At 51.6% G+C, this 25460-nt stretch overlaps 10 protein-coding genes across 10 annotated transcripts; 4 read left to right on the top strand and 6 right to left on the bottom strand.

The window, feature by feature from the left end:
* Nucleotides 1-137: 137 nt before the first annotated feature.
* On the top strand, nt 138-1978 carry A1O9_09381 (uncharacterized protein; the record flags this gene model as incomplete). Its single annotated transcript, XM_013402074.1, has 5 exons — nt 138-304; nt 374-652; nt 707-882; nt 951-1321; nt 1379-1978. The coding sequence occupies 5 exons, from the start codon at nt 138-140 to the stop codon at nt 1976-1978; spliced, it is 1593 nt and encodes a 530-aa protein (XP_013257528.1).
* Nucleotides 1979-2936: 958 nt separating this feature from the next.
* A1O9_09382 (uncharacterized protein) lies at nt 2937-4134 on the bottom strand (the record flags this gene model as incomplete). Its single annotated transcript, XM_013402075.1, has 2 exons — nt 2937-3103; nt 3156-4134. 2 exons carry the CDS (start codon nt 4132-4134, stop codon nt 2937-2939), a joined length of 1146 nt encoding a protein of 381 aa, XP_013257529.1.
* A 1692-nt stretch (nt 4135-5826) lies between these two features.
* A1O9_09383 (uncharacterized protein) lies at nt 5827-7559 on the bottom strand (the record flags this gene model as incomplete). The annotated part of the gene is made up of 3 exons (XM_013402076.1): nt 5827-6000; nt 6066-6467; nt 6552-7559. 3 exons carry the CDS (start codon nt 7557-7559, stop codon nt 5827-5829), a joined length of 1584 nt encoding a protein of 527 aa, XP_013257530.1.
* Nucleotides 7560-8121: 562 nt separating this feature from the next.
* A1O9_09384 (uncharacterized protein) lies at nt 8122-9946 on the bottom strand (the record flags this gene model as incomplete). The annotated part of the gene is made up of 3 exons (XM_013402077.1): nt 8122-8225; nt 8279-8558; nt 8618-9946. The coding sequence occupies 3 exons, from the start codon at nt 9944-9946 to the stop codon at nt 8122-8124; spliced, it is 1713 nt and encodes a 570-aa protein (XP_013257531.1).
* Nucleotides 9947-10424: 478 nt separating this feature from the next.
* Nucleotides 10425-11343, top strand: A1O9_09385 (uncharacterized protein; the record flags this gene model as incomplete). Its single annotated transcript, XM_013402078.1, has 4 exons — nt 10425-10706; nt 10757-10957; nt 11020-11102; nt 11151-11343. The coding sequence occupies 4 exons, from the start codon at nt 10425-10427 to the stop codon at nt 11341-11343; spliced, it is 759 nt and encodes a 252-aa protein (XP_013257532.1).
* A 634-nt stretch (nt 11344-11977) lies between these two features.
* A1O9_09386 (uncharacterized protein) lies at nt 11978-12457 on the bottom strand (the record flags this gene model as incomplete). Its single annotated transcript, XM_013402079.1, has 1 exon — nt 11978-12457. One exon carries the CDS (start codon nt 12455-12457, stop codon nt 11978-11980), a length of 480 nt encoding a protein of 159 aa, XP_013257533.1.
* A 1833-nt stretch (nt 12458-14290) lies between these two features.
* Nucleotides 14291-16822, top strand: A1O9_09387 (uncharacterized protein; the record flags this gene model as incomplete). The annotated part of the gene is made up of 5 exons (XM_013402080.1): nt 14291-14387; nt 14439-14493; nt 14547-15660; nt 15719-15801; nt 15856-16822. The coding sequence occupies 5 exons, from the start codon at nt 14291-14293 to the stop codon at nt 16820-16822; spliced, it is 2316 nt and encodes a 771-aa protein (XP_013257534.1).
* Nucleotides 16823-17498: 676 nt separating this feature from the next.
* A1O9_09388 (uncharacterized protein) lies at nt 17499-18814 on the bottom strand (the record flags this gene model as incomplete). Its single annotated transcript, XM_013402081.1, has 6 exons — nt 17499-17599; nt 17662-18127; nt 18186-18304; nt 18360-18406; nt 18463-18698; nt 18758-18814. The coding sequence occupies 6 exons, from the start codon at nt 18812-18814 to the stop codon at nt 17499-17501; spliced, it is 1026 nt and encodes a 341-aa protein (XP_013257535.1).
* A 2547-nt stretch (nt 18815-21361) lies between these two features.
* A1O9_09389 (alcohol dehydrogenase) lies at nt 21362-22423 on the bottom strand (the record flags this gene model as incomplete). Its single annotated transcript, XM_013402082.1, has 6 exons — nt 21362-21451; nt 21563-21754; nt 21803-21910; nt 21958-22107; nt 22167-22311; nt 22374-22423. 6 exons carry the CDS (start codon nt 22421-22423, stop codon nt 21362-21364), a joined length of 735 nt encoding a protein of 244 aa, XP_013257536.1.
* Nucleotides 22424-23855: 1432 nt separating this feature from the next.
* A1O9_09390 (microsomal epoxide hydrolase) lies at nt 23856-25085 on the top strand (the record flags this gene model as incomplete). The annotated part of the gene is made up of 1 exon (XM_013402083.1): nt 23856-25085. The coding sequence occupies one exon, from the start codon at nt 23856-23858 to the stop codon at nt 25083-25085; it is 1230 nt and encodes a 409-aa protein (XP_013257537.1).
* Between the last annotated feature and the right edge of the window lie 375 nt (nt 25086-25460).

Here is a 25460-nt window from a genome sequence, read left to right on the forward strand (position 1 = left end):
TGAAGAATATATATATGCCTTCCCTCCTTCTTCCAGCCAGACCCACGTTCTGTTATGCAACGCCTGCTTAGCCTTTAACCTTTGCTGACCAATTTGCTATTAGCTGAGGTCCAACGTCAACCCGCTCTCTGGGAAGTATGGCTGAGCTGCAACACCCAGAACTCGGTCTTATCCATGGCAAAGCCAACAATGGCGTGATCCAATTTTCTGGCATCAAATACGCTTCGTTGAAGCACAGATTCAGCACTGCCGAGCTGCACAATGGACCTGGACCCTCTGGGGAGACAGATGCCACAAAAATTGGGTTAGGTCTTGCTCATGCCTCGAAAGCACTATGATTGGAAGACTAATGTAACGTCCGTGTCTTTTCCAGAGCTGCCGCAATCGCATTTCCAAAGGGTTGGGAGAAAGAATTCGCACTAGTCCAGCAGAGCGTGCAAGTTCCAGACTTCCCACCACAGTCAGACACCGAATGCCTCAATCTGACCATCACGGTGCCGGAAGCGTCTTTCGAGAAGCCGCTGCCCGTGTTCGTTTTCGTTCACGGCGGTGCCTTTTTCATGGGCTCGGGTACCTGGCCACAATATGACCACGCTGCTCTTGTTCGACGTTCTGTTGAGATCGGCAAACCAATTATAGGAGTCAACATAAAGTGAGTGTTCGATAGCGTCTTCGATCAACTTACTCGAAGCTAATGGACATGAAGCTATCGAACCGGCATCTTTGGCTTTCTTACGTCAGAGGAGCTTCGAGGAGCAGGCATTAAGCCCAACAATGGGCTCCGTGATCAGAGAGTCGCATTTCAGTGGGTGAAGAAATATATCGGAGGATTCAACGGCTCTCCCGAACAGATCTGTGCGATGGGGCAGAGTGCAGGTGGAGGTGAGACTCAGATCACTTGTCCACTGAGCTTTCGTCGACCTGATTAACGAGGTCGGTCTCCCTTGCAGCTAGTGCCACGCTACAACTCCAGTCGGAGGAACCGCTTTTCCACCGCCTAGTCGACCTGTCAGGCACATGCCTCTTTATCAGACCTTCGCCGCCGTCTCTCCACGAGATATTCTATCAGAACTTCTGCGAAGCTCATGGCCTTACCCATTTGTCTGGTAGAGAGAGAATTGCAGCCATCGACAACATCGACAGTCAGCGCCTATTACTCAATACGCCACCATCAGTACCCGCGCTACCTGTACTTGACGGCGACTTACTGAAGTCTGTGTCAACCTTTGAGAATGTCGAGAGCTGGAATAGTCCTGGCGAGCCTCCTCTGGAGGGCCTTAAGTGGTGTAAAGAACTATTCATCGGTGACTGCCAGTTTGACGTAAGCTCTGCTAGTATTTTTGCTGGAAATGCTTACTTGCTGACAACGAGGCAATAGGGCAACATCCTCCAGTTCAGCCTCGGTCACCGCCAGTGTGGAATTGCTAAGGAGATCGAAGAATCGCTACAACGCAATCTCCCTCTTTGTGAAAAGTCTGTCATCGACTCTCTTCTCGAGGCCTACGGTATTTCGAACGCAAAGGATGATCAAGCTGCATATATTGCGGTCTTGGAGTTGGGGAATGATATCACCGCCTACCTACCCGTAGAATCATTTGCTCGAAATTGGCCAGGAACAGCGTACACGTATCACCTCAACGAACCTAATCCTTGGGATGGTCCTTTCAAAGGCTACGCCATACATATCTTTGATGTGGCGCTCCTCTTCAAGAACTATGATCATGCACTCACCCAGCCGGTCAAGGCGGTAGGGCAGGCATTTGGCGATAGTGTCATCAGCTTCATCAGTGGAGAGACACCATGGGATAGCACAGGTCACAGGCCGCTCGCATATGTGTTTGGTGGGCAAGGTGGGAGTAGATTGGTGGAGGACACACCTATTCAGGTGGGTCGAAGAGATGTGCTTTTCCGCTACAAGAACACCATAGGGTTTGATAACCTCAATGAGGCTTTTGTTGCGTTTCTCAACGGCAGATAGGGGTCTCAGAATTACTACAAGCGGCAACTCTGCAAAGGAGACAAGTCAGGTCAGTGGGTGTTTCATCTTCACCATTGAATCTTAAAGAGAGCCGTTCTGTATCTGAAACGACAAATTTGAAGTAGAGACCACCACGGAGCGGTCATGTGCAACCACTGCTCACAAAACCCAAGCATACTGCAATCACGCCAAAGAATTTGGTGGGTTAGATTTGGTCTCCAAGGTGTGGAACCATTGCAAACATCGACTGGAGCTGCATGGGGTCCGTCGCAGAGAGCGTATCGACGTCGAAAAACCGATTGAAATCCCAGAGGCCTGGTACGTCTGACTCGAACTGGCTGAAGACGTCCGTCGCATTCGTATCGCTCCCGAAGGCGTTACTGGATGGCTGCGCATCGAGATCGCCTTCTCCAGAAGCAGACTCAAAGACTGGATAGTGCATACCTTGTCCCTCGACTGGCCTAAGTCTGCGGCCACGTGCCCCTCGATTACCGCGAAGGATCTTCCTAAACATGTGGAAGACCCAACTGCAGACTGGCCAGCTGCCACTCAGCTCTTTCATGGCAAGCATGCACACTCTCAACCGACCCCTTGCCAGGACTTTGGCGGTGGGCCCATTCTTATAGGATTCAACCATGGCAACATGGATGGACATCGCTGCAAAGAGAGCGGGAAATCTGTGCACGACGCGTCAATGAAGCTTTATTTGTCAAAAGAGAGGTTGGGAACGCACAAGCTGGAGGGGCAGAATCGGACTTGGTCGTCCTCGAGAAGCTCTTCGAAGAGGCCAGATATCAATTTCGCTGGCCTCAGAGTAGAAGCGGAGTGTATGCTTGAGGATCTGTCGGGGTTCTTGGTCGTGTCGACGGGTCGTTCGAGGAGAAGTAGTAGGTAGCTGCATATAATAAGGTGGTATTATCAGTCCGATCTGCATTGTTAGGCACAGTTCATTGGATCCTTACTTGTAATAAATGTGCAAAAACTTGACCCAGAACTCGACGTGGTATCCTGCACCGAGTTGCAATTCCGTTTCGAGACTTTGGTACCACTCTCGAAGAGTGGTTCGAGCTTCGGCCAGCTTCCCATCTGCTCCGCGTGGTCTGTGACCCTGGCTGATCAGGCCGGCTGGAGCAGACATGGTGAGTAGGAGGGAGGCAAGTGGGCAACGGTAACATACCAATGTTACTGAGCTTGCTCATGTTCAAGAAATATAGTTTCTCCAAGTGTGTTGATCGACCAACAAGCGGTTCGTCCATCTGCAGATCGTTGTCTTCCAGGAAGATAGACACATCCAAGGGCTCCACGTCGCAGTCCTCGGAGTGCAGATGAAGCGGCCTACCAAGCGCTGTAGCCAACTGTGCATCTCGCAGTCTCAGACATGCCCAAATTCTCGTCCACAGCCGCCTCTGATGATCTGGCAAGCCTGAGCACGCTGTACTCCGATGCATACCGCAGCCCTGTGCTAAGGATATGGCCATATTCAGCCAAAAAATTGAATCCTTTTGCTCTGTCGGGCTGTCCCACCAGAATTGGAGCAGGAGCAAAACCTGTATGTTGATGAGCCGATCTGTCTCGAGGGCGGCGTCCCATAGAGCCTTCGTTCGGCGAAAATAGGTGACTTTGGCGTCTATTCGGGACTGGAAACCGGCGCTTTGAACCACAGAGGTAGAACAATGAGTGAAGGCCGTCAAAAACACAGCTTGGAGAAGCATAAGGCTAAGGCTTCTCGAGGAGCCTACAACGGTGAACTCTCCGGTATTGTAGAGGCCGATGAAATGAGACCGATCCAGGAATGGGTAGGACGGTTGGAACACGGAGAAGTAAATCCTTACCAATTCATCTTGGACCGCCTTGGGAGGCAGATGGTCGTTGTTGGACATAGTAAGGGTTCGGGGGGCTTCGTTCTCTGCGACAACTCTTCCTGTTGCAGATTCGCCTACGACGAAGTAGTGCAGTGGGCGTTGAGGGTCCGACAGGCGGCGTTGGCCGACAGTATATGAGAGATTGTGCAGAGGGTTGCCCACATAGAGAACTGTAGATCCCTGCTCTTGTGTTGGGATTGGAGCATCGTCATCTATGAGGTCGGCGTAGATTGCATCGGTCTGAGGTTTGGGGGGTGATGCAGGCTCCAGAGGCGACTGAGGTCCTGAGTCCATGACATCTGAAACAGGCCATTGCGTCAGTTTGGCTCATGGTGAGCACGAAGGGGATCAGTCAGAAGACTCCAGAGCGTGCGGGCTGGAAGTGGACATAATTGAAAATGTCAAAAGCTACCTTTTTCCTGTAAAGGGTCGATAGTTTCTGCAGCATCAGCCAGTGACCCTCGACAGTCTAGGTTCGGGGCGAGAGACTTTGTTCAAGAGCACTGTCAGCAGAGCCTTAGGCCACTGATGTGATCTTACAGGAGTGGCTCGTTGAAATGTCTCAAGGCCCCCATCGTCTGGTGCAGATGGCGACTGGCTCGCGGCCACCGACGTCGTCTTCTTGCGCACATATCTGCAAGTATGAGCTGACCGTCCCCACCGCTTTATGGTGGGATGATGTAGGTGCTGTGACCCCGACATACCTTCCTCTCTTTGACTGGTAGACGGCGCACTCGGCCGCCTCTCCATGCGAGCGACAGCGAGAACATGGAGGGCCACAAACGCTGACATCGCATTTGAGTCTACGCTTGTGGCAGTGGGTACAGGCCGCTGCTGCTCGTCTGCGCACCACTCTGCCAAAGGTAGGCGGATCGGGTCTTCCAGGAACACTCTCTCGGCCATGGTAACCACAATCGGATTGCAGCGAGTGCATATCGGTCATGTCAGTGATGTGTTGTTGCTTCGAGAAGTCTCAATCAATTGAGTCGGCTACTGAGGGAAGGTCGGCTGTATATAGGGGTCGACGGCGCTGCGGGGTAACATGACCAACTACCGAGGCAGGGCGCCAAGCCTTATGGCATCACGTGGTGATTAATTACGGCGGGGCATTGATGGCCAAAAGACGCCAGTTTTCCCTCGGATGCACTTGATCATCACGCGGAGAGTTGAAGAGTGATCGGAGGTTGTTCGCTTGAACCCACAAGGCGCCCATCAACTACTACCTAGAGCTGCTAAACTAAGGACACATCTTCAGTGTCGATCAGGATTTGTTGATCAGAAGCTTGAAACCTATGCTGTTGAGATTCAAGTCGGTTGTCATTCAACTTGGCACGCGACACCACAATTGTCGCATGCCTCCGTACGGGAAACGTAGTCGAGGCTCCGTACAAAAGAGTCCAAGGGCTACCAAGAAAAATGGAACTACCTCTGTGCCCTCAACACAAAAAAATGCTGGGCCCTCTACGATGAGCATTGATCAATTGCCGTTGAGGTTGGGTTCTTATTGGAAGTTGGAGCTATGAAGATGCTTACAGACATTATACCAGTTGCATTGTCAGATTCGCTAAAAGCTTTTCCCGTCGCTGGGAAGCAGACATTTATGGTTGAAAGTCCCGTTAACCTGACCGTTCCCCATGGATGTGCCGAATGTCTCGCAATATCGGTTGAAATCTACCTTCAACGAGAGCACTATCACAACCACTGTCTCTTCGGTATGCGGTCAAGCAATGCAAGGTAGAGCCTGGAAGAAGGAACGAATAGAGTTGGAACGGCTCGAAGCCTTGGAGGGCAGTATGGGATATCCTCACGCAGCACCATACAGGACCACGACAAGCGGGCCCCCAAATGGCGCTCGGAGCCATTCTTTCGTACCACTCCCCTGTGCAGACGCACTCAGGTCAAAGCCGCGACTGAACATTGGCAGGCCATTTAACCCAATCCTGAATGGAGTCTGGCCTTATCGCCGATTCCTTTCTTGCCTCAATTTCACACCGTGACATAGCTCTGGCTTCTCTCGGCATCGCTATATACCGGCTCCAGTCCAGAGAGCTTGGCTGGTTGACGAATTGTTACATAGTCCTTGAAATTGGGGCTCCACAGGCACCAGCGGTAATACCAACCATAGAAGGGCCAATTGAATGTGATGTGTCCTTTGGAGTTCTGCATCAAAGATTAGTAAGGTACGGTTCATAACAGGGAAAAGATCTACTACGGCCCAAACGTACAATGTAGTAGTTGGAACAATTGGGGGAAACAATGGACAGCGGGCCCATGTTCGCCTGAATCCAGTCGTTGAATCTCCTCTGCACACCAGCGTCCACCATGATCGCATACCGCTCATTCGCCCTCTTCCGGTTTTGCTGCTTCAGATGCTTGATCATCTTAACATTATACTGGGCCTGCACTCCGAAGACTGTGCACAAATTTGCCCAGGGGGCCGCTGAGTTTGGTCCAAACATGACGAAGAAATTCGGGAAGTTGGTCGTGCAGACCCCATAGTAGGCTTCAGGCTTTTCGCCCCACATGTCTTGAAGCTTTATACCGTTGACGCCGTATGCTGCAAAGTTGCCGCCCATGTCGCGCATCTCAAAGCCAGTACCCCAGATAAGCACGTCGATCTCGGTCTCCTTGGGAGTCGCATCAGGAGCCGCATTGCTCGTATCGTATGCGCCCGCAGGTTCTCCCTCCAACTTAGTGGCAGGCAAATTGACCACGGGCTGCGAGATGATGCTATTCTCGGTAAAGCGAACCGGTTTATCGGTAATGAGCTCGACATTTGGCTTGCCAAGCGTCGGATAGTAGTCGTCGAGTAAAAGCGGTCGCTTGCAACCGTACTCATGGTTAGGGGTCAGCTTCTCGCGCAGGGCCGGGTCAGACACCTGGGCATGTAGATGAGAGAGGGCACGGTCGCGTGCCCGTGCTTGGCTTTCGGTCCCACTGTACCAGGTCTGCCTGGTGCGCTCCTTTTTGAAACAAAGCCACCAGTGGTACAGCCATAGGATACCGGGAAACCAGGTAAAGAGAGCTATCCATTTTTTGGAAATTGGCGCGTCGCCACGGGGAAGGACGTATGTTGGCGATCGTTGATAGAGTGTCAGTTTCTTGACGATGGGCTGGATCGCTGGCGCAACTTGGGCAGTACTGGGACCTGTGCCAATGATGGCGACACGCTTACCGGTGAGGTCATAATCATGATTCCATTCAGCAGTGTGCCAGACAGTGCCCTTGAAATTCTCGAATCCTGGGATATTGGCATACTTTGGTCTGGTGAACTGTCCGACAGCGGACACTAGGACATTGGCAAGGTATGTCTTACGGATCTTCGAGGCCGTGTTCTCGGTCACAACCTCCCAGAGCAAGGTGGTCTCATTCCAGGTTGCCGAGATGACGGTGGTGTTGAACTTGGTTGACCTATCAAGCTTGTGGTGCCTGGCCATCCGGGAGTAGTACTGCTGGATTTCGTCTCGGGTTGCGTACCAACGGGACCATTTCGGGTTGAGATGAAACGACATCGAGTAGATATGGCTGGGCACATCGCATGCAGCACCCGGATACGTATTAGCACTCCAGACACCCCCATAGTCGGACTGCCTTTCCAGAATAGCGAACTCGTCGAGACTCAAAACGTTCTTGTTCACGATTTCAGCGGCAACAGCGATACCACACATGCCAGCGCCGATAACAACGCAGAATTTCTTCTCATGCTTGCTGGAATCCATTTTTCCCGGTATCTTGTCCGGAAGTCGATGGAAAACTCACATAGTTACGAGGGTAAAACTCGTCGATTTGTACCCGAGGTGTCGCTCAGTGGAGAGTAGTAGTCGCGAGAAGGACGCACGAAGCATTGGCTTCGGTAATGGATGCCGAAGGCTCCATATAATGCATATAAACGAGACCGCTCCGGCTGCGGTCCAAAGGAGTGCAGAGGGAAAAGTCTACTGTCCGAGCATACGTACATAGCCGATTCCTCGAGCGCACCTATTATGTCTTGTCGTCGGCCGATGCAGAAGTCCAGGCCTTGCCACGGAGTCACTTACTTTCATGGACTTTGACACCAGTTCCATAGCCTACATCGAATGCAACACACTCACGTCTCGGCTGCAGTCCGGCGTCATCGATTCCAGGTCATCGAAAATCACAATGAAAAAGCTTCGACGTGTCTATGTTCCATTGCAGAGCTACAGGCCGCTAATTACCACAGACATGCCAGAACAATGCAAGAGTGTACGGCTTATCAGACGAGACGAGCATTTATTGGTGCTAAAGCCCCTTGTACAGTTCTCATGGCTCTAATTTGCTCTGGTCAATGCGCAGCCCTTCTTCCTGTGCCACTTTCCACTCTTGACGCATCACCTTCTCGTGCAGTGAGCTCCTTGGTCGAATATCTGTAAATGACGCGTCAACGGAAGAAGAACAGGCCGGCGTTCAAGATACGTACCGCACTGAAATGGCCTAGGAGCGGACATCGAGCCTGGCAATAGGTTATTCAAGGTTGCGTCCACGTGGACTTTCGCTCCATTTTCACCCTTTGCATGGCGAATATCAAAGCCCCACAGCAATCTTGCGACATTTAGATACAAACTCCTCTCCGCCACATGCATGCCGGGACAAATCCGTCGTCCAGCACCATAGCTGTAGTGAGGCCTTGCGAGAGGATCACTCGCTGCTGCTGCCTCTGCGGCGGAGAGACTGTGGTCAATAAAACGCATCGGATCGTACTATAGATGTCAGCAGGGTCAACTATTATAGCGCATGCGCCTGATGCATTGAGGCTCACTTTCTCGGGTTCCGGGTACCGCTCGGTGTCATAATGCATTCCCCAGACATTTGCAACAATGACACTGCCTTTGGGAATAAAGTAATGTCTGTACCAACCGTCCTCCGTGGCGTAATGAGTAAGTCCTATTTTATTAACATGCCTCCAACGCAGGACTTCCTTGATCATAGCGCGGATGTATGGCAGATTTGGCTCGTCATCGAAATTGGGGGTCCGTTCAGCCCCCACGACTCTGTCCAGCTCTTCTTGAGCCTTTTCAATCACCTCACGGCCCCGAGAGAGAACTCCGATGACAGTGTGGTTCAAGAATAAAGTAGTAGTTTCGGATCCCGCTTCGATCATACTTCCAAGAGCGTAGGCACCTTGCAATTCATCCAGGCCGTTCGAACTCCAACCGCTTTGCACGAAACCCTTGCCAAAACTGGGCGGAGCCGTTCCTTTTTCGATCTCGCCACGCAACCTATTCCAAAGTGACATCCAAAATCCTGCGTCCGCTTTGTGATGCTCCTCTCCATCCCTTTTCCAATTACTGACAAGGTTAAAAAGAGGGTTGTTGGCCAAACCTGGAAACGTGTCGACTAGATAACGACCAGGCTGACGTACACGCCCAAAGCGAGCAGCTAGGGCGTTGATTTCGTGGATTTCTGGACAATCCCATACTGGGATACGCCACCCATAGGTCACCTGCAGGATGAGGCTGGCTGAGTATCTGCGATTATGATCGTAGAAAGTGTTTGGTTCTTGAAGTAGATCCACGGAAAGTTGCTTAGCTTCGTACTCCTGGATTGGTGCATAGGATTTGGCAGCAGCGGGAGTCAGAAGGCGGTGGATTATAGCACGAACAGCACGCCATCTTTTACTGCGGGGCATGAATACCAGTCTGCGACCGGCGCTGACAGTGTCGCAAGCCATCGGCAGAGGCATCCTGCTGGAGTAGACTGCACTCCGACGGTCGCATATTTCCTTGATGGCCTCTCGGGAATTCAACCAAATGTAATCCGTACTCCCAGCCCGAGTCCGGAAAAGCTCACCCTGTGTTTTCTTCCACTTTATGGCCTCAGAGATCTGACTGTCGCCCGCATGAAAGAGGAGTTGATTGATGAGAGGGAAGCCTCTGACTTTGGGAGGGAGATGTTTCCGCCGAGCGTCTCGCAGCAAAACACGATATACAACGAGGAATATTGTGAACACTAGGAAACCGATCGTCGCCCCGGCCTGGGGGATAGCGACATGTTCGAAAACATTCGCATTTGCCAGAAGTGTGCAGTAACGGTACAGTGTTTCACTTTCCATGACTTTCTTCTGCTTACACAAGTCTACCATTGACATCGCCAAAGGAAGGGTGATCTAGTTGTCCTAGTAGATCGATGTGAAGCGGAGCAAAGTATATCTCTCTGGGAATGATGCGCAGAATCTGTCAATCGACCCGACAACTGGGTGCGTGAACATTTGTGCGAGGCATTGTGCTAGTGTATGTGGAGTGAACTTCTCCAGCTTCCGCCACGTTCTCCACCGAAGTCCCAAAGCAGTTACGAGTCTTGTCGGGTGTAGGTGGGGTTACCCGTTCAAGCCGTGCGCAAATCAGTGGCGTCTGCGGGCTGAGAAGGCTATATGCAGTGTCAAGACAGCAAACCGTCGGAGGGCGGCACGCTTCGGCTATTCGTCGGACTGGGGAAAGTCCTGAGATACAAACTCAGAGTTACCGATTTGTGACAGAAATAGGTGACCAGGCTCAGGTAAATCAACAGGAACCACAAGAAACGTGTTCCAGAGCTACGCAAACCGTCACCCTCGGCTTTGATTGAGAATGTCGGCGAAATTAGCAGGCAAAGTTGCCATTGTCACTGGAGGCGCTCAAGGCTTTGGATGGGGCATTGTCCGGAAGTTCGTCGACGAAGGGGCAAAAGTTGTCATTATCGACGCCAACGAGAAAACAGGTCAGGAGGCGGCTGACAAACTCGAGGGCTGTGCCTTCGTGAGAGGCGATGTCTCCGAGCGAGCGGTCTGGGAAAAGGCGCTGGAAACCGCGTCGACCCAGTTCGGAAAGCTCGACATTGTTGTCAACAATGCTGGGATCCTCATTGTCAAGGTACGCTAGACAGCCCATGTAGAGACATACTTATTATAGCTCTGCGAAAGAAAGCCACCGAGTACACGGAGGAAGATTACGAACGCATCTTCCGCATTAACGTCAAGAGTCTATTCCAAAGTTCGCAGGTCGTTATTCCTTACTTCCAAAAGCAAGGTGGTGGTGCATTTATCAACATGTCCAGTGCTGGCGAGATACGCCCACGAGCAGATGGAGTGTGGTATTGCGCGACGAAAGCAGCAGTCACGAATGTGAGTTGTCCGGGTTTATCGCTTGGTGGCACGAGCGACCTAACGGCTGATCCATTCATCAGGCTACAAAGGCTTTGGCGGTGGAGTGGGCCTCACATAACATTCGGTTCAACTCGGTCGCGCCTACGATTGCCGAGACTGGAATGTAAGGAGAACACCGGGCTTCGATGTCGGCCTAGCTAACTGTGATCAGGTACCAGGTCATATTGAATGCTGCGGACCTGAAAGACGGAGAAGAAACTCGGAAGAAGTTCGGAGAGGTAATTCCGCTGAATAGGTTCTGTCGGCCCGGCGACGTAGGAAGCGCCGTGTGTTTCCTGGCCAGCGACGAGGCCTCCTTTATTACTGGAGTGCAGCTGCCGGTGGATGGCGGGAGGTCTATTTGATGGGATGGGTCCTGGGAAACATGGCGCAGATATTGCTCCAGCATCAGGAGCGGCGCGATACCGCCCTCCACTTCGCCTGGACAATATGAAATCCTTGCATGCTTTCCTGGTCCTCCACGAATGGATGCGCTGTTTCGTTAGGCTTGGTCTCTGCGCGATAACATGGCGTGGTCTGAACAGTACCTATAGTGCATTACGTACGTACAGGGGGCACTTGAACCGTGTATGCCTTCCGGCCTCTGCAAGCTTGGACTGGGTCGAGACATGTCCCAGTGGCTTTGCTACAGCAAGAGTTATAAAATGAGCGTGCCTAATTCAATGCTCTTTGCTGCTCTAATGACCCTACTTAATCTGCTGCTCTACGAACGAGCATACGTACCATTACAGCGACAGAGCATGTCACGTAATCCCAGCCATCGTCCTCTCTTCACACCTCACGTGTCGTCCATCGACCAACGGTTCTCCCTCCCCACTCCCCCTTGCCCCCTTCATCCCACAAGTGGTGGCCATAAGAATCGCAACAAACTGTGATGAAGGATGGCCGCCCATCTCTGGTCCTCGAGGCGTCGCACCGTTGCTCGTTCTCTCACTCGACCAAACCTTCGTTGGCCACAAGACTTTGTGTAAGGGTAGTTCAGAAGACGCCGTTGGTGTTCTCACAGTGATCAGGCACATCTGTGATGACATCCCAATGTTCAGTGAACTGGCCATCCTGGTATCTGAAAATGTCCATGACGTTCTGGCCCTTGTCTCCTTCCCATCGAATGACGTGGCTATGCACGATGATGTAGTCCCCGTCCACGAAGATGCGTTTCAGACGCATGTCTATGTTGATCTCATCCTTCCCGGATTGAGCCTTGATGTATTCGCGAAACCGCTCGCTGTAGATGATGATGGATTCCCCACCACTGATGACCGTGTAGTTGTGCTGCTTGTAGTCTGGGTGCACCATCTTTCGCACTTCGTCGTATTTGCAATGGATCCAACACAGGACATAGAGTCGAATTAGGGCTTTGACTTTGGCCACTTGTTCGGGGGTATGTGGAGGTTGATCCTTGAGGTTGGCGTAATGCCCCTCGATCTCTTTTTCAATTGCTTCCCATGAAGAATCCATGGTGCAACAGTTTACTATTCCTTCTGCGTTGGACAATCTAGCTTTCTCCGGGCAGCAGGTCAGACCGTCTCATCTGGAGGAGTACGTGATTTATGTACATGGGTCGTGTGAAGCTTGTTAGTCAGGAACCATCATTTCAAAGACCGGTACAACCCATAAACCCCGCCCAGTACAAAGATTGGTGGGGAAGGCAGCTTCCCCACCTCCGAGCTGAATAGCCGAAAACAAACCTGCCTTCGCTGGCCGGAGCTAGTCGCCGGCTATTCGCAATGCCCAGGGTCATGGTGAACAATGAACATGTGAACTTCGACCTGGGGGCGGAGGGGGATGCGATCATGGCACCCAGTTGCCCCCTACCGGCGGTGCGAGCCACGACAAGTCTGGTCATTGATTTTCCCCATGGCTTGGTTGTGGCTGCCAAGGACTTCCCCCCTGGGTACGCAGCCGGCTTCGAGCCCTCGAACATGAAAGCAAACGAAACCGGCAGGAAACGGGCTGCTGCAGCTACTCGTACACTCCTCGTAAGAAGCCCATCTCAGAATGGTACAATGAGACTCTGCGAGGGAGGTCAACTCGAAAGAGTCGCACGCCCTGGTCGAGTTACCCACGGGTGCAGAGTCAATTGGATTTAAGAGCCGCTGTTCCACATTCATTCCTTGCACCTGCAATTAATGCGAAGAAGCCATTCATTTGTCCCTTCATCTCTACACTCCTTTCCTAGAGTTGACGGAGGGCAGGGTCAAGACCAGTTCTCTGCTGACTGATATGCCTCTTGATCTGGGCATGTGATTCAACATCACGTGTGCGAATGGGGCCAGGTACCGACGGCAGCAATGATGCGATGTGTGTCCGTATGGAGGAAAAGAGGAATAGCGAGCTTATGTGAGAGCAGGGAGGTTGGTATGGTGGGTGCGTAGCAGCATATATGGTATCTACGTACGAGATGAAGAGTGCCCTCGTATACTCGTAATTATATAAGAGCCGTCTACTTAGCCCGCTGATTGGCGCCGCCGCGAGAACAATCACAACCCTTCATGGTCTGGTCCGATCGTCGCAGGCGAACTGGCTGTCGACAGTCTTCGTGGGCTGAGGGTGGTTAATTGCTGGTTAACTGTCCTCAACCTTCTGGTGTTGATCTCTATCTATGTCCAATGTCGCCTCCACTCGTCTCTGTTCCACGCTGTGGCCGTTGTAGTGTCGAGGGTACGCAGCCACCAAGACTTCGACATCCGCCCGCGGACAGCAGAGCAGCGTTCTTCGCTCCAGCCACGTGAACCTTCTTTCTCGCTGTGCAGTAAGGGGATCCTTCGCTATCATTGGCTAGTTTACGGTGGACGCAGGAAAATACTGAGAAGGTGAGAGGTGAGAACTGGATGGAGGTGGCCCCTGGACATGAGTGGAGTTCGGGGATTCCGGGGAGCGGGGGAACCCAAGGGGGCTTTTCCGCAATCCATTGATGAGGGTCACAACCTCGTAGGTGGCCTCGATGTCTTCGCCAAGAGTGCGTCTTCTCTTCATGCAGAGCCGAAACTCATTATCATTGTCCGTCTTCCAAGTCCGGAATTTTCTACTTGCGTTCTGATCTCCAGTATCTGACGCTCAGCAGTAGACTGAGACCGGGAGTCTGAACCGTCGACACAGGGCGACGTGTAGAGGGCCACAGATCCAGGCCACAGTCCAGGCCTCGGGGCAATAATTCCTCGGACAGCCGCCGGATCGCCCTTCTCTCACCAATTGGATCGTGCAGCCACTGGGTAGCAGCCTCCGGGCTTCTTGCATTCAGGCCAGTCTTCCACCTGGATCAGTCCATGGTCGGCACCGTGTTGTGGCACCATGTCCAAGGAGCTTACGGCCAACAAACGTTTCGCGTGTTCATTTTGCGACACCAGATTTACAAGGAAGGAACATCAATTACGCCATGAACATTCTCGTATGCTCTTGCCAGCCAGGCCTAATCCCTTCTCCCAGCTGACGGTTGTAGACACCCAGCGAGACTATTTCAGCTGTTCTCACTGCACCTGCTCGTTCCTCCGCAAGTGTGACATGCCTGCCGCCGGCCGTGTGATAGAGTGTTGACTAACCGTGATAGGGACGTCCTGAGGCGGCACGAAAGATCTGTCCATGGGGCCGCAAAGAAAACGGACAAGCGGCCTGTCCCCAACCTTGAGACTGGCAAACATCGACGAGCACGGCGCCGTCAAGCGCCATCATCAGCTGCAGACATTGGGAGCCCTGGCTCGGGTCTGGATGCGCCGATCTCCAGCTGGAACAGTACGGTTGCTCCTAACCTCCAGACACACATAGAATGCCCTTCATATCAGACGTACTCCCAACACAACACATCCCTTCCCAACTCCTGCAGCGGTACCATCACTCAGTCGAGTGATATTTCCCCTCAATGCGGGAGGGAGCACGTTGTAGCCCTGACCGGTGTCGATGCTCGATCCCTGGCAGCACAAATGGAGAACTCCGTCGTCGGTGCTGCGGTCGACTTAAATGGCGCAACCCATGATGATTTCGTAAGTACGTCTGCTAATAACATTCTCGACCACGGTGCAACATTGCCTTCTTTGTTTGTTGCTCCGAGTCTGAGCGACAGCGGCGACCATGCCTTCGATCCCACTTGGTTTCAACTTGGCTGGATAGATGATGTTGTTCCAAATCCCTCCGGCAACTCGGCCCGGAGTCCTACGAACACGCCGGTCGCACTCAGCGCTGTGACTGATACTTCTGCAAAGCTTGTCGAGCTGATTGAGAACTTTTCAGAGGGTCAAATGCATCTCCCGTGCAACCCCCTTCTTGCAGACTTGATCATTGCTAAGCTTCAGAGCGCCACCGCCACGTCGTTGCACGATGAAAGCAGCAGGCTGCCGGCCAAACTCAAATGCCAACGCTACTTCCGGTGCTATTTTCAGGTATTTCAGACTCACATCCCTTTGATTCACGCGCCAATGTTCGACCCCGATGACGCTTCTCTCGCGCTTCTTCTGGTCATGCTTGCCATTGGCGCACTTTATTCGTTCGACCGCAAGGAAGCCAAAATCTTGTATGGTTTAGCCGAGACCATCTATCCCTCTGAGCAGCACAACATCCCATCCACACAACACCTCCAGGTCTTGCTGTTACTCAGTTGCTTCTCTTCGTGGTCAGAGAACGCAAACATGAGAGCTTCTGGTATCGAGTACCAACAACGGCTCGCAGATGTAAGACGGCCGGGCCTGTCCATCTGAATTGAAGTTGAACCTGACCTCCCTTTTGCAGGAATTGAGCCTTCACCACGGCGACCTCCAATCTTCTTCATCGATCGACTGGAGTGGCTGGATCAGTCTTGAAGCAAGGAAACGGTGAGATATTGACCTTTCCCTCGATAAAGTCACTCCTGCTCATAATCATCCAAGTACGGTGATATTTGCGATGCACCTGCTCGCTTTGACTGGGGCCTCTTCCCTCTCGACGGAGATTGCCTTCCGAAATGATATCGCATTCGAGATGCCATACGAAGAAACCCTCTGGCAGAGCTCGAGTGGCGAGGATTGGATGTCACTATACGCCTCAGCGCCTGTACCGCCGTCATCACGAGAGGCGCTGCAGAACCTCTTCGACAGCTCAGGATCATCGGTCCAAACGTATAGTGTGCTCGGGCATCTCGCATTGATGGTCTCCCTGCACACTCTATCATGCCATTACAGGGCCTTATCAACATATCTTCCGCCGCTCGTCGCGACTCAAGTCCTCCAATCATTTCACGCAGCTATGGATCGGTGGTTGACGTCGTTGAAAGCATTATCCTTATCGGCCGGGGGCTTGCTCCTGGTGAATCCTTCACTGGCCAGTTCAGCCGTCATCTTGTGGGAGGCCAACTGTATCCAGCTGCATGGAGACGCATCCGCGCTCGCGAACATCAAGGCCACTGCTCTGGCTGTCTTCAAGGATCAGCCGACCATCCCTGCCCTCTTCGAAAGGGTGGCCCGTTCTTCAGATATGGCGACCGCGGTGCGGCATGCTTTATGCTTTCTCCGCGGTCCTATCGCGGTTGGCATTCGGTTTATGAAAACCACTGGTGGCGCCCATACCAGCATTTGCCACTTCTTGCTTGGGTTCCAGTGTATAATTTTCCTTGCCAGGTGGTTGTACACTATTGAATGCATCGTGGATGCAGGGGAACCTGTCACCGAGCAAGAGCAAAGCCTTTTGAAGACGGTAGACTGGTTGCTTGAGGACTCTGGCATCCAAGGTATCAGCCATATCCCTCGAAGCAAAGCTACCGCCGCTGTCTGGGCAGAGATTCTCGGCTCACCGAACTTGGTTTGGGGTGTCGGGGAACCTGCGGGAGATTACCTGGCGAGCAATCTGACACCTTGGTGATGGGTGATTCTTATAATCCTCCCCGGCATCCTGCAATCCTTCTGCGTGATCGATCCCTACCGTCAGGATCACGCGACGGAGAAGCGAAAGAAGTTGAGGTTGAGGTTGACACTACTGGAAACCGCATAGCCTGGTTAGGACTATCAAGATTGGCAAGCTCCATGGAACGTGTAGGAGTGAATAATTGGAAAGGTCCTCGCTTAGAGTCCGACATGCCACGAAAGATACGGAAGCACGTGACACAAAGCTAGGCCCCGAAGTATCCCTTTCGGGTGTCAGGGTGTCAGGTGTCAGGGTGTCATTTTCTAGTTCCGAGCGAGATCCTTCGGCGTTGTAACTTCTTGCTCCACCTCCCACACCACGTGTAGGACTCTATGTGGTGCGACAGCTATATTTCCTCATCCATTCCTTAACATTGGCAATTGATATCCAAGCAATAATGCCAACTTGGGCGGGCATACAAGAAGACTGTGGACCGCCTCCACCATGACATCGAGTGGTAAATTGCCGATCTACAGTATGGACATGAGCCTTGTGAAATTTGTATTGTAAAGACTAGATACGTGGGAAAATTGTCGGTGCACGGTAGAGGTGCACATGGCGCCTAGTTCATGAAGAGCAGAACGTAAGGCCGTGATAAACGTCGTCCATGACTCCTCGGAGCTTTCAGGCCATTCTAGACTTTAGATCTGGCTTGATTTATAGCCCATTTGATCGCATCGAGGAACATTCGTTTTGCTTCTTCGGCTCCGGAAAGCTGAGGCCATTGGAAGTACCCTATATCAAGTATGCAGGTCAGTTCCTGGTCACAATTAGTAGGAGAGGTTAACGGATCATACCGTGAGGATATCCAGGTATAACGTCAAGTTTGACCTGCACGCCACTAGCCTCTAATTTTTTGGCATACTCTAAGCCCTCGTCCCTGAGGGGGTCGCATCCGCACACCGAGATGTAGGTTGGGGGAAACTGGTCGAACTCGGACGCCAGGAGGGGTGAACAGTCGAGAGAATGGACTCGATCATCCGGCACGTGATACAAGGCCCAAAAGTTATCCATCACCCCTGTTGAGAGGATGGGGGCGTCGACGAAGCGGGCATAACTGCTGGTAGGTTTGGCCAAACATTCGGGGAAAGCTCGAGGATGACAACAATTCGGAACCCGTAAGACTTGCGCAGCAACCCGTTCTCCTCGTGTGGAGTCGCGTAATTTTCGCACTACAGCAGTCGCCAGATTCCCGCCCGCGCTTACTCCGACAGTATATACTAGATCACGGTGTCCACCCAGGTCTTGCACGTTATCCAACACCTAGTCTAATTAGTCAAGTCTGTATTGTTGCAAGACGGGCTCAGAGGAGACGGCATACCCAGAGAAGGCCAGCGTACGCATCGTCGACCGGGGTTGGGTATGGGTGTTCGGGTGCATGTCGGTAGCCCACGCTTGCCACAATCGACCCTGCCTGATCTGATATGCTGCAACATAACGCTAATTGAACAGAGTCAGTTCCGTGTTGGACGCTGCAATTTTAGGGGCCACTCACGATGCTCCCGGTCTATATCTCCCAAGACAAATCCTCCGCCGTGGTAGCTAGAGGACCAGCGTCAATCCGGGCTCGATTGACTTTGCTCGAGGGGTAGACTCACAAAACACCCACCGGTAGCTCTTGGCCGGTCAGACCTTTGGGACGGTATGTCCGGACCGAAATCTCTTGACCATCAGAGGTTTGCACCAGGTGATCTTTGACATGCAATCGCTCTCTTTCTGGAGGCGGGTTGCTTTGCGCTTGCGCGAGTGTGCTTAGTCGAAGCGTTTCCCGGATCTGTTCTATCGGCTGCGTAACCAAGTCGAGGCTTGGACGGACACCTAACTTGGCTTCCAACTACGCAGGGCAACCCCTAAGTTAGACGCAGGACCATGTTGACGAAGACTTGGACATACTTCAAGCCAGTCGGCAGAAAGCTCACCAGCTTTTTCGAGATCCAAATCGGTCGTCATGGTGGTTGGCGAGCTCAGGTAACAAGGGCTGACGTACAAATCGTCAGTGATAAAAGCACGAAAGATGGCACAGGGACAGTCTCTATCACATGACCTTCAATCGGCTGTATGCGTCAAACTCCATTTAATCGGCTGTATGCGTATGGAACCAATGAGAGGGCTGGAGTTGAGAGCTCATCTCGGAAGGGACCTCGGCAGCTCATACCATTCGCTGTAATACTGAGACCCAAGCTATGAGACCCGGCAGCAGAACCGCAAAACTAATGGGTACTTACAACACCACCTGTTGGCGCCAAAGTGACTATCGACGGAACAGGCAGACAACCTCGTGATGACGATCAATGAGTCAGTGCCACAGCCTCTGGAATGCTTTGGAATCATGGAAAACAGGCTCCAGGAGGTCATCTTGCCTAGTAATTATCTATATAAACTAGAACGGTGACCATAGAATAGAGGAAGACAGAAACCTCAACAACGCTGACTTGCCTGTATCGATTGGCCCGTATAGTTGTACAGTCCAAATCCTCCAACACCACCCTCTTACACAATGAGAAGCAAGCTTTCTCCAGTTTTGAACCGCGTTGAGCTCGCCCATAGCTCATGTTGACCTCAAATACCTTACTGGGCTCCACCTTTATGTTGATGGGAAGTGACGGTATTGACATTGACCTTTTACGCAGATCCGCCACATCTTGACGACATCGATAGCGGCTCGTAACTCAAGGACTAAGGTCGATAGTATGAAGTGACATGGAAGCCCAGGATTGACTAAAACCCTCCCACTGTCGGTGGCGGCCAGCGGCTCGCGTTGATTGCCGTTGAGATCAGTGGCAAGGAGAACGGAGAACTCAAGCGGCTCAGACACGGCAGCCCTTCTCCACATGAAAATCATGTATTTAGCAGCCATTTCCTTGATCTACCAGTGACACTCCTCTATCCAGCCGGCCATGGGAGCCAGCAATTGAATACCAGTGATTTTGTCGCGCACACAAGGTTTCCATGCAAAGTAGATAAACGTCGCCACACCGGTCAACTTCGTTTCAGCCAATCATATTTGAACGACAACCGGCAGTATGGCAGTAGATACCAAGCTTCGGTCGGCGGGCCCTCTACCTTGCCTTCTACGAAGTCTTGTCAAGGCTTGAATAATGCGGCTAACAGTTTACAAAGTCTTGGTACGGCGTCGTCGAAAGAGGCACAATGGTATCCAATATTTCTCTCTGAACCCAACGCAAGCGTGCAGTGTCTTAGCAGATAGACACGCTCCATCCAAGAAGCTGAGAAGAAGAACGCAAGTCGATGAAATCGATAATCCAGCGGCGCTGTCTTTGGATTTACGACTCGCCATCCTGTCTTCTCGCGGCTACCTCTGACGCATTACTAGGGCTGTGAGAATATCGAAGGATGTTGTTTCATCATTCAGGCGAACATGCCCTCCTACAATCGCCAAGGTTGGTTCATCATGTCGAGTCCACAGCTATGGCGAAACATCATCAGGAGACAGGCGACAAGTTATAAACCCTTCATACTGCTGAGAGAGGACCACATCCATCCACCAGCATCATTCGAGATGCGGGCACCATTGCATTGACAGCTCAAGGGCCAAATTGCTTAGAGTGACAGGATTCGAAAACGGAATCCTGCATTCTGCATGCCCCCATTCTAAGCATGTAACGCATTCGTACGCGATAGAGTATGGCAGATACATCCTCCAAGGGCGGACGGGCATCAAGTTTCCAAGCGATGTGGTCCGCGGCGACCGAGTATTTCGAGTCGAGCAAGAGAGGTTCTATGAAAAGCCGAAAGACGATCGTTGGTGGGAAAGCCCTGGTCGTTCTGCATAGATGAGGGAGTCGCCCAACACACGACTCGAGCTCCAACGCCTTCTTCCTGTAGGTTGAACGCTGAATGCCCGATGCTTTCTCTCCGCAAATGAAGATGTGTCCGCTTTGTGCAACAGAAGCTCGTTCTGGCAATGTGAGTCGCCTTTGGACGAAACTCAAGTAGTCTCGAAGACAAGCCTGAATCAGGATCATCGCGTTGTCACCTATCTCTACGAATCCTCATAGGAAGGCTGAAAATGCCCCTGAGACAGCATGTTTAATTTTCACGAAAACATCAAGGAGAAAACCTGGACGAAACGTCAATCGAGCTGCAGCATTGATTAGCCACTTGTTCTCCGTAGTGAACAGGTCAGTTCCGATCAATCCCAAAAACCCTATGTGGGTGATCTAGCGTCTCGGGTGGCTGCATGTGTGATGGTTAATGTCCACGCATCAAAAGAGGGGATCAGCCAAATCGCATTTCCTCACGTTATAGTCGCTTCTATGGAAAGAAAACCTGGGGCTGCTGCCGCTGCTCGTGCCTGGTTGTTTGGGGAACCCATACTTACGGGAGACTACGATCTCGATGTCCTCTCGCATCATTTGGCCTTGCCAGAGAAGTCTAGTGACCAACAAGGAAAGCGGCCGCATGACTCGGCATGATGGCCTACCGGATGACCACACCAGCGTCTACGTCTGTCAGCAAGGGTGCATCTGAAAGTTGTCAAGACGTACCAACGATAATCTGTTGACCTGTTATAGAGGTGTTCTTTGCGACCGACACGAACGATCCTGCGCAGTCGTCCAGATAAGTCTGCAACGATCATTAGCGCAGTCTAGAAGAGGATAGAGGGGTAGCAAGCCTCGTGTTTCAATGCGGCCGCTTCGATCGTCTGCTGCCTTCGTTCTTCAGAGTATCTCATACCCTTGAATTTTCATCAGCGGAAACAGACCCAACATATCGAGGCCCACTTACCCAGTCCGTCAAGAGCAGCCCCGGAAGAATCGCATTGATTCTTATTTTTGGCCCCTGCGTTGAAGCCATGCACTTCATGAGATGGAGTGCAGAAGCCTTCGTTACAGAATAGCCGAGTGAGCTTCCACCGCAACTGATTCCCTTTTGACGGCTCAGCTTAATGCGTCTGACGTGTGAGATGTCTCTTACCGCAATCGAGGAGCAAACGAGGAATACTCCTCCTTCTGGGTTGGCGTTGAATATTGGTACCGCTTCCTGCATCAAGCACAACTGGGACATGACATTTGTGCGCCAGCACTGATCAAGTCAACACCGGCTAGCAGTGCCAGTATTGTTGCTCCTACCTTGTCCCATTCTTCGTAGCTGAGGTCGTTCAAATCGCCAAACTTAGCAAATCTCGTCCACCCTGCATTGTTGACAATGATATCGAGCCCTCCGAGCTGTTCTACAGTTTCCTTAACCAAGCGAACACAATCTATTGCCATACCAACGTCCTGTACCAGTGTCAGTGGCATTGAATGTAGGAACATGCTGGGTTGAAAATGCAACACACTCCTTGAACGACAGCGACCTTGACTCCGAAGTCTTGCCTGCATTTCCCAGCAACTTCTTCTGCTATGTCTTTGCTATTCACATAGTTGATCGTGATATTGGAACCTTCAGCAGCAAATTTCTCGCATATGACAGCTCCCAAGCCTCTAAGATACAGTCAGGGCCTGGTTTCGGGGCATGAAGCCTGCCTGAGCTGTGGAAAGCTCACCTTGACCCTCCGGTGACTAAAACATTGCGTCCCTTTAGAGAATATGGCATCTTGGATATAGAAGAAGTAGACAATCTTGGCGTAAAGCTGTCAGAAGACCACTTTCCAAGTCAGACAAGATGTTCTAGGGCAATACACGGAGAACTTGGAGGCAGCTCTGGCCCACGATTTTTATTAATATCGCACGGACATATGGGCCGCGGCTAATATCACCAAGGACAGCCCGTACTCGTGCGATTAAAGCATAGCCGATATCCGCATTGTCGGCAGCATAAAGGCTAAGGCCGCTTTTTCAACCTGTCGCCAAGTTTGCAGCATGGCCATCGTGAAGTCTCAACGTCAATGAAATAAGGAAGGACAAGCCTCCACTGAAGCTGCTGTTGTTGAAGGCGGAGAGAAGGATACAAGAAAACAGTCTCGCAATATCAGAAAGAGCCTTCGTACATTGATATAGGTCCTGATGCCGTTGCTGCTATCTGTCTTTCTTCGCTCAGAACAGCCAATTCGACCACCTCTCTCCCAGCGAGAAAAGACGAGACGCGTGTTGTATGGCTGATGACATGGATAGCACCGTCGATGTCCTTGGAGACTCGCCATCTTTTAGTATCGGTCTTGATATCAAAATCAAGCGGTGCATCACAGAACTCTATTTGCTATGGGATATTTTTAGACTTGACACTGTAGTATACGCCGATAGTGTGAAAGATGCCTTCTAAAGTGAGACTTCCGAAGTTCTGATTGCCAAGACTACCGCTTATAAGACCTTAATTAGAGAAGCCTAAACTTTTAGGGGAGTTAGGTACTAGGATAGCCTAAGACTTAGGGCACTCTGGTCCCGTGTTGCAGTTTCCAAAACGTTGAGCATTAAGATTGATCGCTTATAAGATCTTAACTAAAAGCGCCTAAGCTTCTGACCTTGTCAGCGAGTTAGGTAGTAGAAGCCGTTATTCTTTAGGCATTCTTATAAGCGATTGCCTTGTTGCTCAGAGCTTCAAAAGTTCTCGCTGGACGAGGTACCTATTTCACGTTGTCGGCGCACACCAGGGTATTGTCAAATCGAGAAATGCCCCCAAATCGAATAGGTTCTCGTAAGGTAGTGCTTCGATCTAATGTAGATATCAGTATGTGAAAGAGCTAGTCTTTGTTGCCTGGGGCCGGAGCGTATTTCTGTGGGGAAGAGGTTGAGCTTCAGTAGCCGATCAACCATCCAACGGCTCCATCCCTCGAACCGGCAAACAGCCGACTCGTGTCCACCATGTGCCTTTGATTACAGGAGCTTTGCCTTTGTCTACGATCGATGCCTTACTCTCGCTGTGGTATATTGATAGGGGCTCATGAAGCTGACCACCCCATACAAACTCTCCGCTGATGTAAAGACGGGGTCAATTTGGTATGCTTCAGATCTTCTGCAAAGGAGAATATCGTTGTTTCAGTGCTCGGCTAATCCAAAAACAAGCAACCCCCGACGCCCACGTTTCCGAAATGGCAGATATCCAACCCTTTACCATTTCCATCCCTGACTCCTCCCTGTCCGACCTCAAGACTCGCCTTTCTCTCGCTCGATTTCCTGATGAGATCGATGGCGCGGGATGGGACTACGGGGCTCCTCTAGCAGACGTTAAACGGCTGACAAACTATTGGAAAAACCAATACAAATGGCGAGAAGCAGAGAAGAAACTGAACACCATATCTCAATACACAACCACGATTCAATGCGATGGCTTTGAACCATTACGCATCCACTTCATCCATGCCAAATCAGATAGAAAGAATGCTGTACCTCTACTTTTCGTCCACGGCTGGCCAGGTAGCTTCTTCGAAGCCTCCAAGATATGGGACAAATTGTCGTCTCCTGAGTCTTCTGACGCGCCCGCTTTCCATTTCGTTGCTCTATCCTTACCCAACTTCGGCTTCTCACAAGGGCCGAAGAAGAAGGGGTTCGCATTGGCCCAGTACGCCGAGACATGCAATAAATTGATGCTCAGGCTCGGCTATACCGAGTACGTCACTCAGGCCGGTGATTGGGGCTACTATATCACCCGTGCCATATCGTTATTGTACCCAAAGAGCTGCAAGGCTACACACGTGAACACGGACCAAGGCGATGTTCCCAGTTGGACCCAACATCCCAGTCTCGCTCTTCAGCACGCAATCACTCCTTATACGGCGGCGGAGAAGGAAGGTATGGCGCGGACGAAGTGGTTCCTTGAACAAGGCTCAGGCTATCGTGCACAGCAGTCTACAAAACCACAAACTCTCGGCTACGCGCTTGCAGACTCCCCAGTTGCCCTTTTAGCGTGGATATACGAAAAATTACACGACTGGACAGACTCGTACCCGTGGACCGAAGACGAGGTCTGTACATGGATCAGTTTATACTGGTTCTCCACCGCTGGACCGGCTGCGAATATGCGAATATACTACGAGGTTAGCCATGATTGGGACGACCAAGCTAGAAGAGTCACGCGGGATCGGACGATAAAATACATTGGCGGTGTCAAACTCGGGCTCAGCCATGCACCGAAAGAGTTGAGGGTCTTGCCGTCTATTTGGACCAGGACACTAGGCGATGTCGTGTTCGAGAAGGCGCACGACAGTGGAGGACATTTCTTTGCATACGAGAAGCCCGAATATCTGATAGGCGATGTGAGAGAGATGTTTAGCAAGAAAGGCGGTGCATTCGGTGTGGTCCAAGGCTCGAATGGCTACTGAGTGCCACTAGCAAAGATACACACCCGTTATGTGGGACCATGCAGTATTCCGACCCGTTCTAGATGAAGGCGAAGAAGTTCATTCACAAAATGCACGAGAACACTGTGTACAATGTGGCGACGCCGCGACATCTTGTACTGCGTGGCGACTGTGTTGGGTCCGCGCATCAGGACGTGAACCACCGAGCACATGAGCAGCGTCGATGTGACATCGACCGTATCGCATGTCCGAGACTTTAGACAGAATATCCATTCCGTCCAGTCTTCACCTCGAACTAAACAACCGGCTGGAATGCCAGATTCGTTTCAGAAAGTTTGAAACAGCCGCAAGAGGGAGCCAGCGTCCGGACGCCAGACATCGACAAGTGTCTTGATT

The sequence above is a fragment of the Exophiala aquamarina genome, assembly GCF_000709125.1.
Source record: "Exophiala aquamarina CBS 119918 chromosome Unknown aczIA-supercont1.9, whole genome shotgun sequence".
NCBI classification, from domain to species: Eukaryota; Fungi; Ascomycota; class Eurotiomycetes; order Chaetothyriales; family Herpotrichiellaceae; genus Exophiala; species Exophiala aquamarina.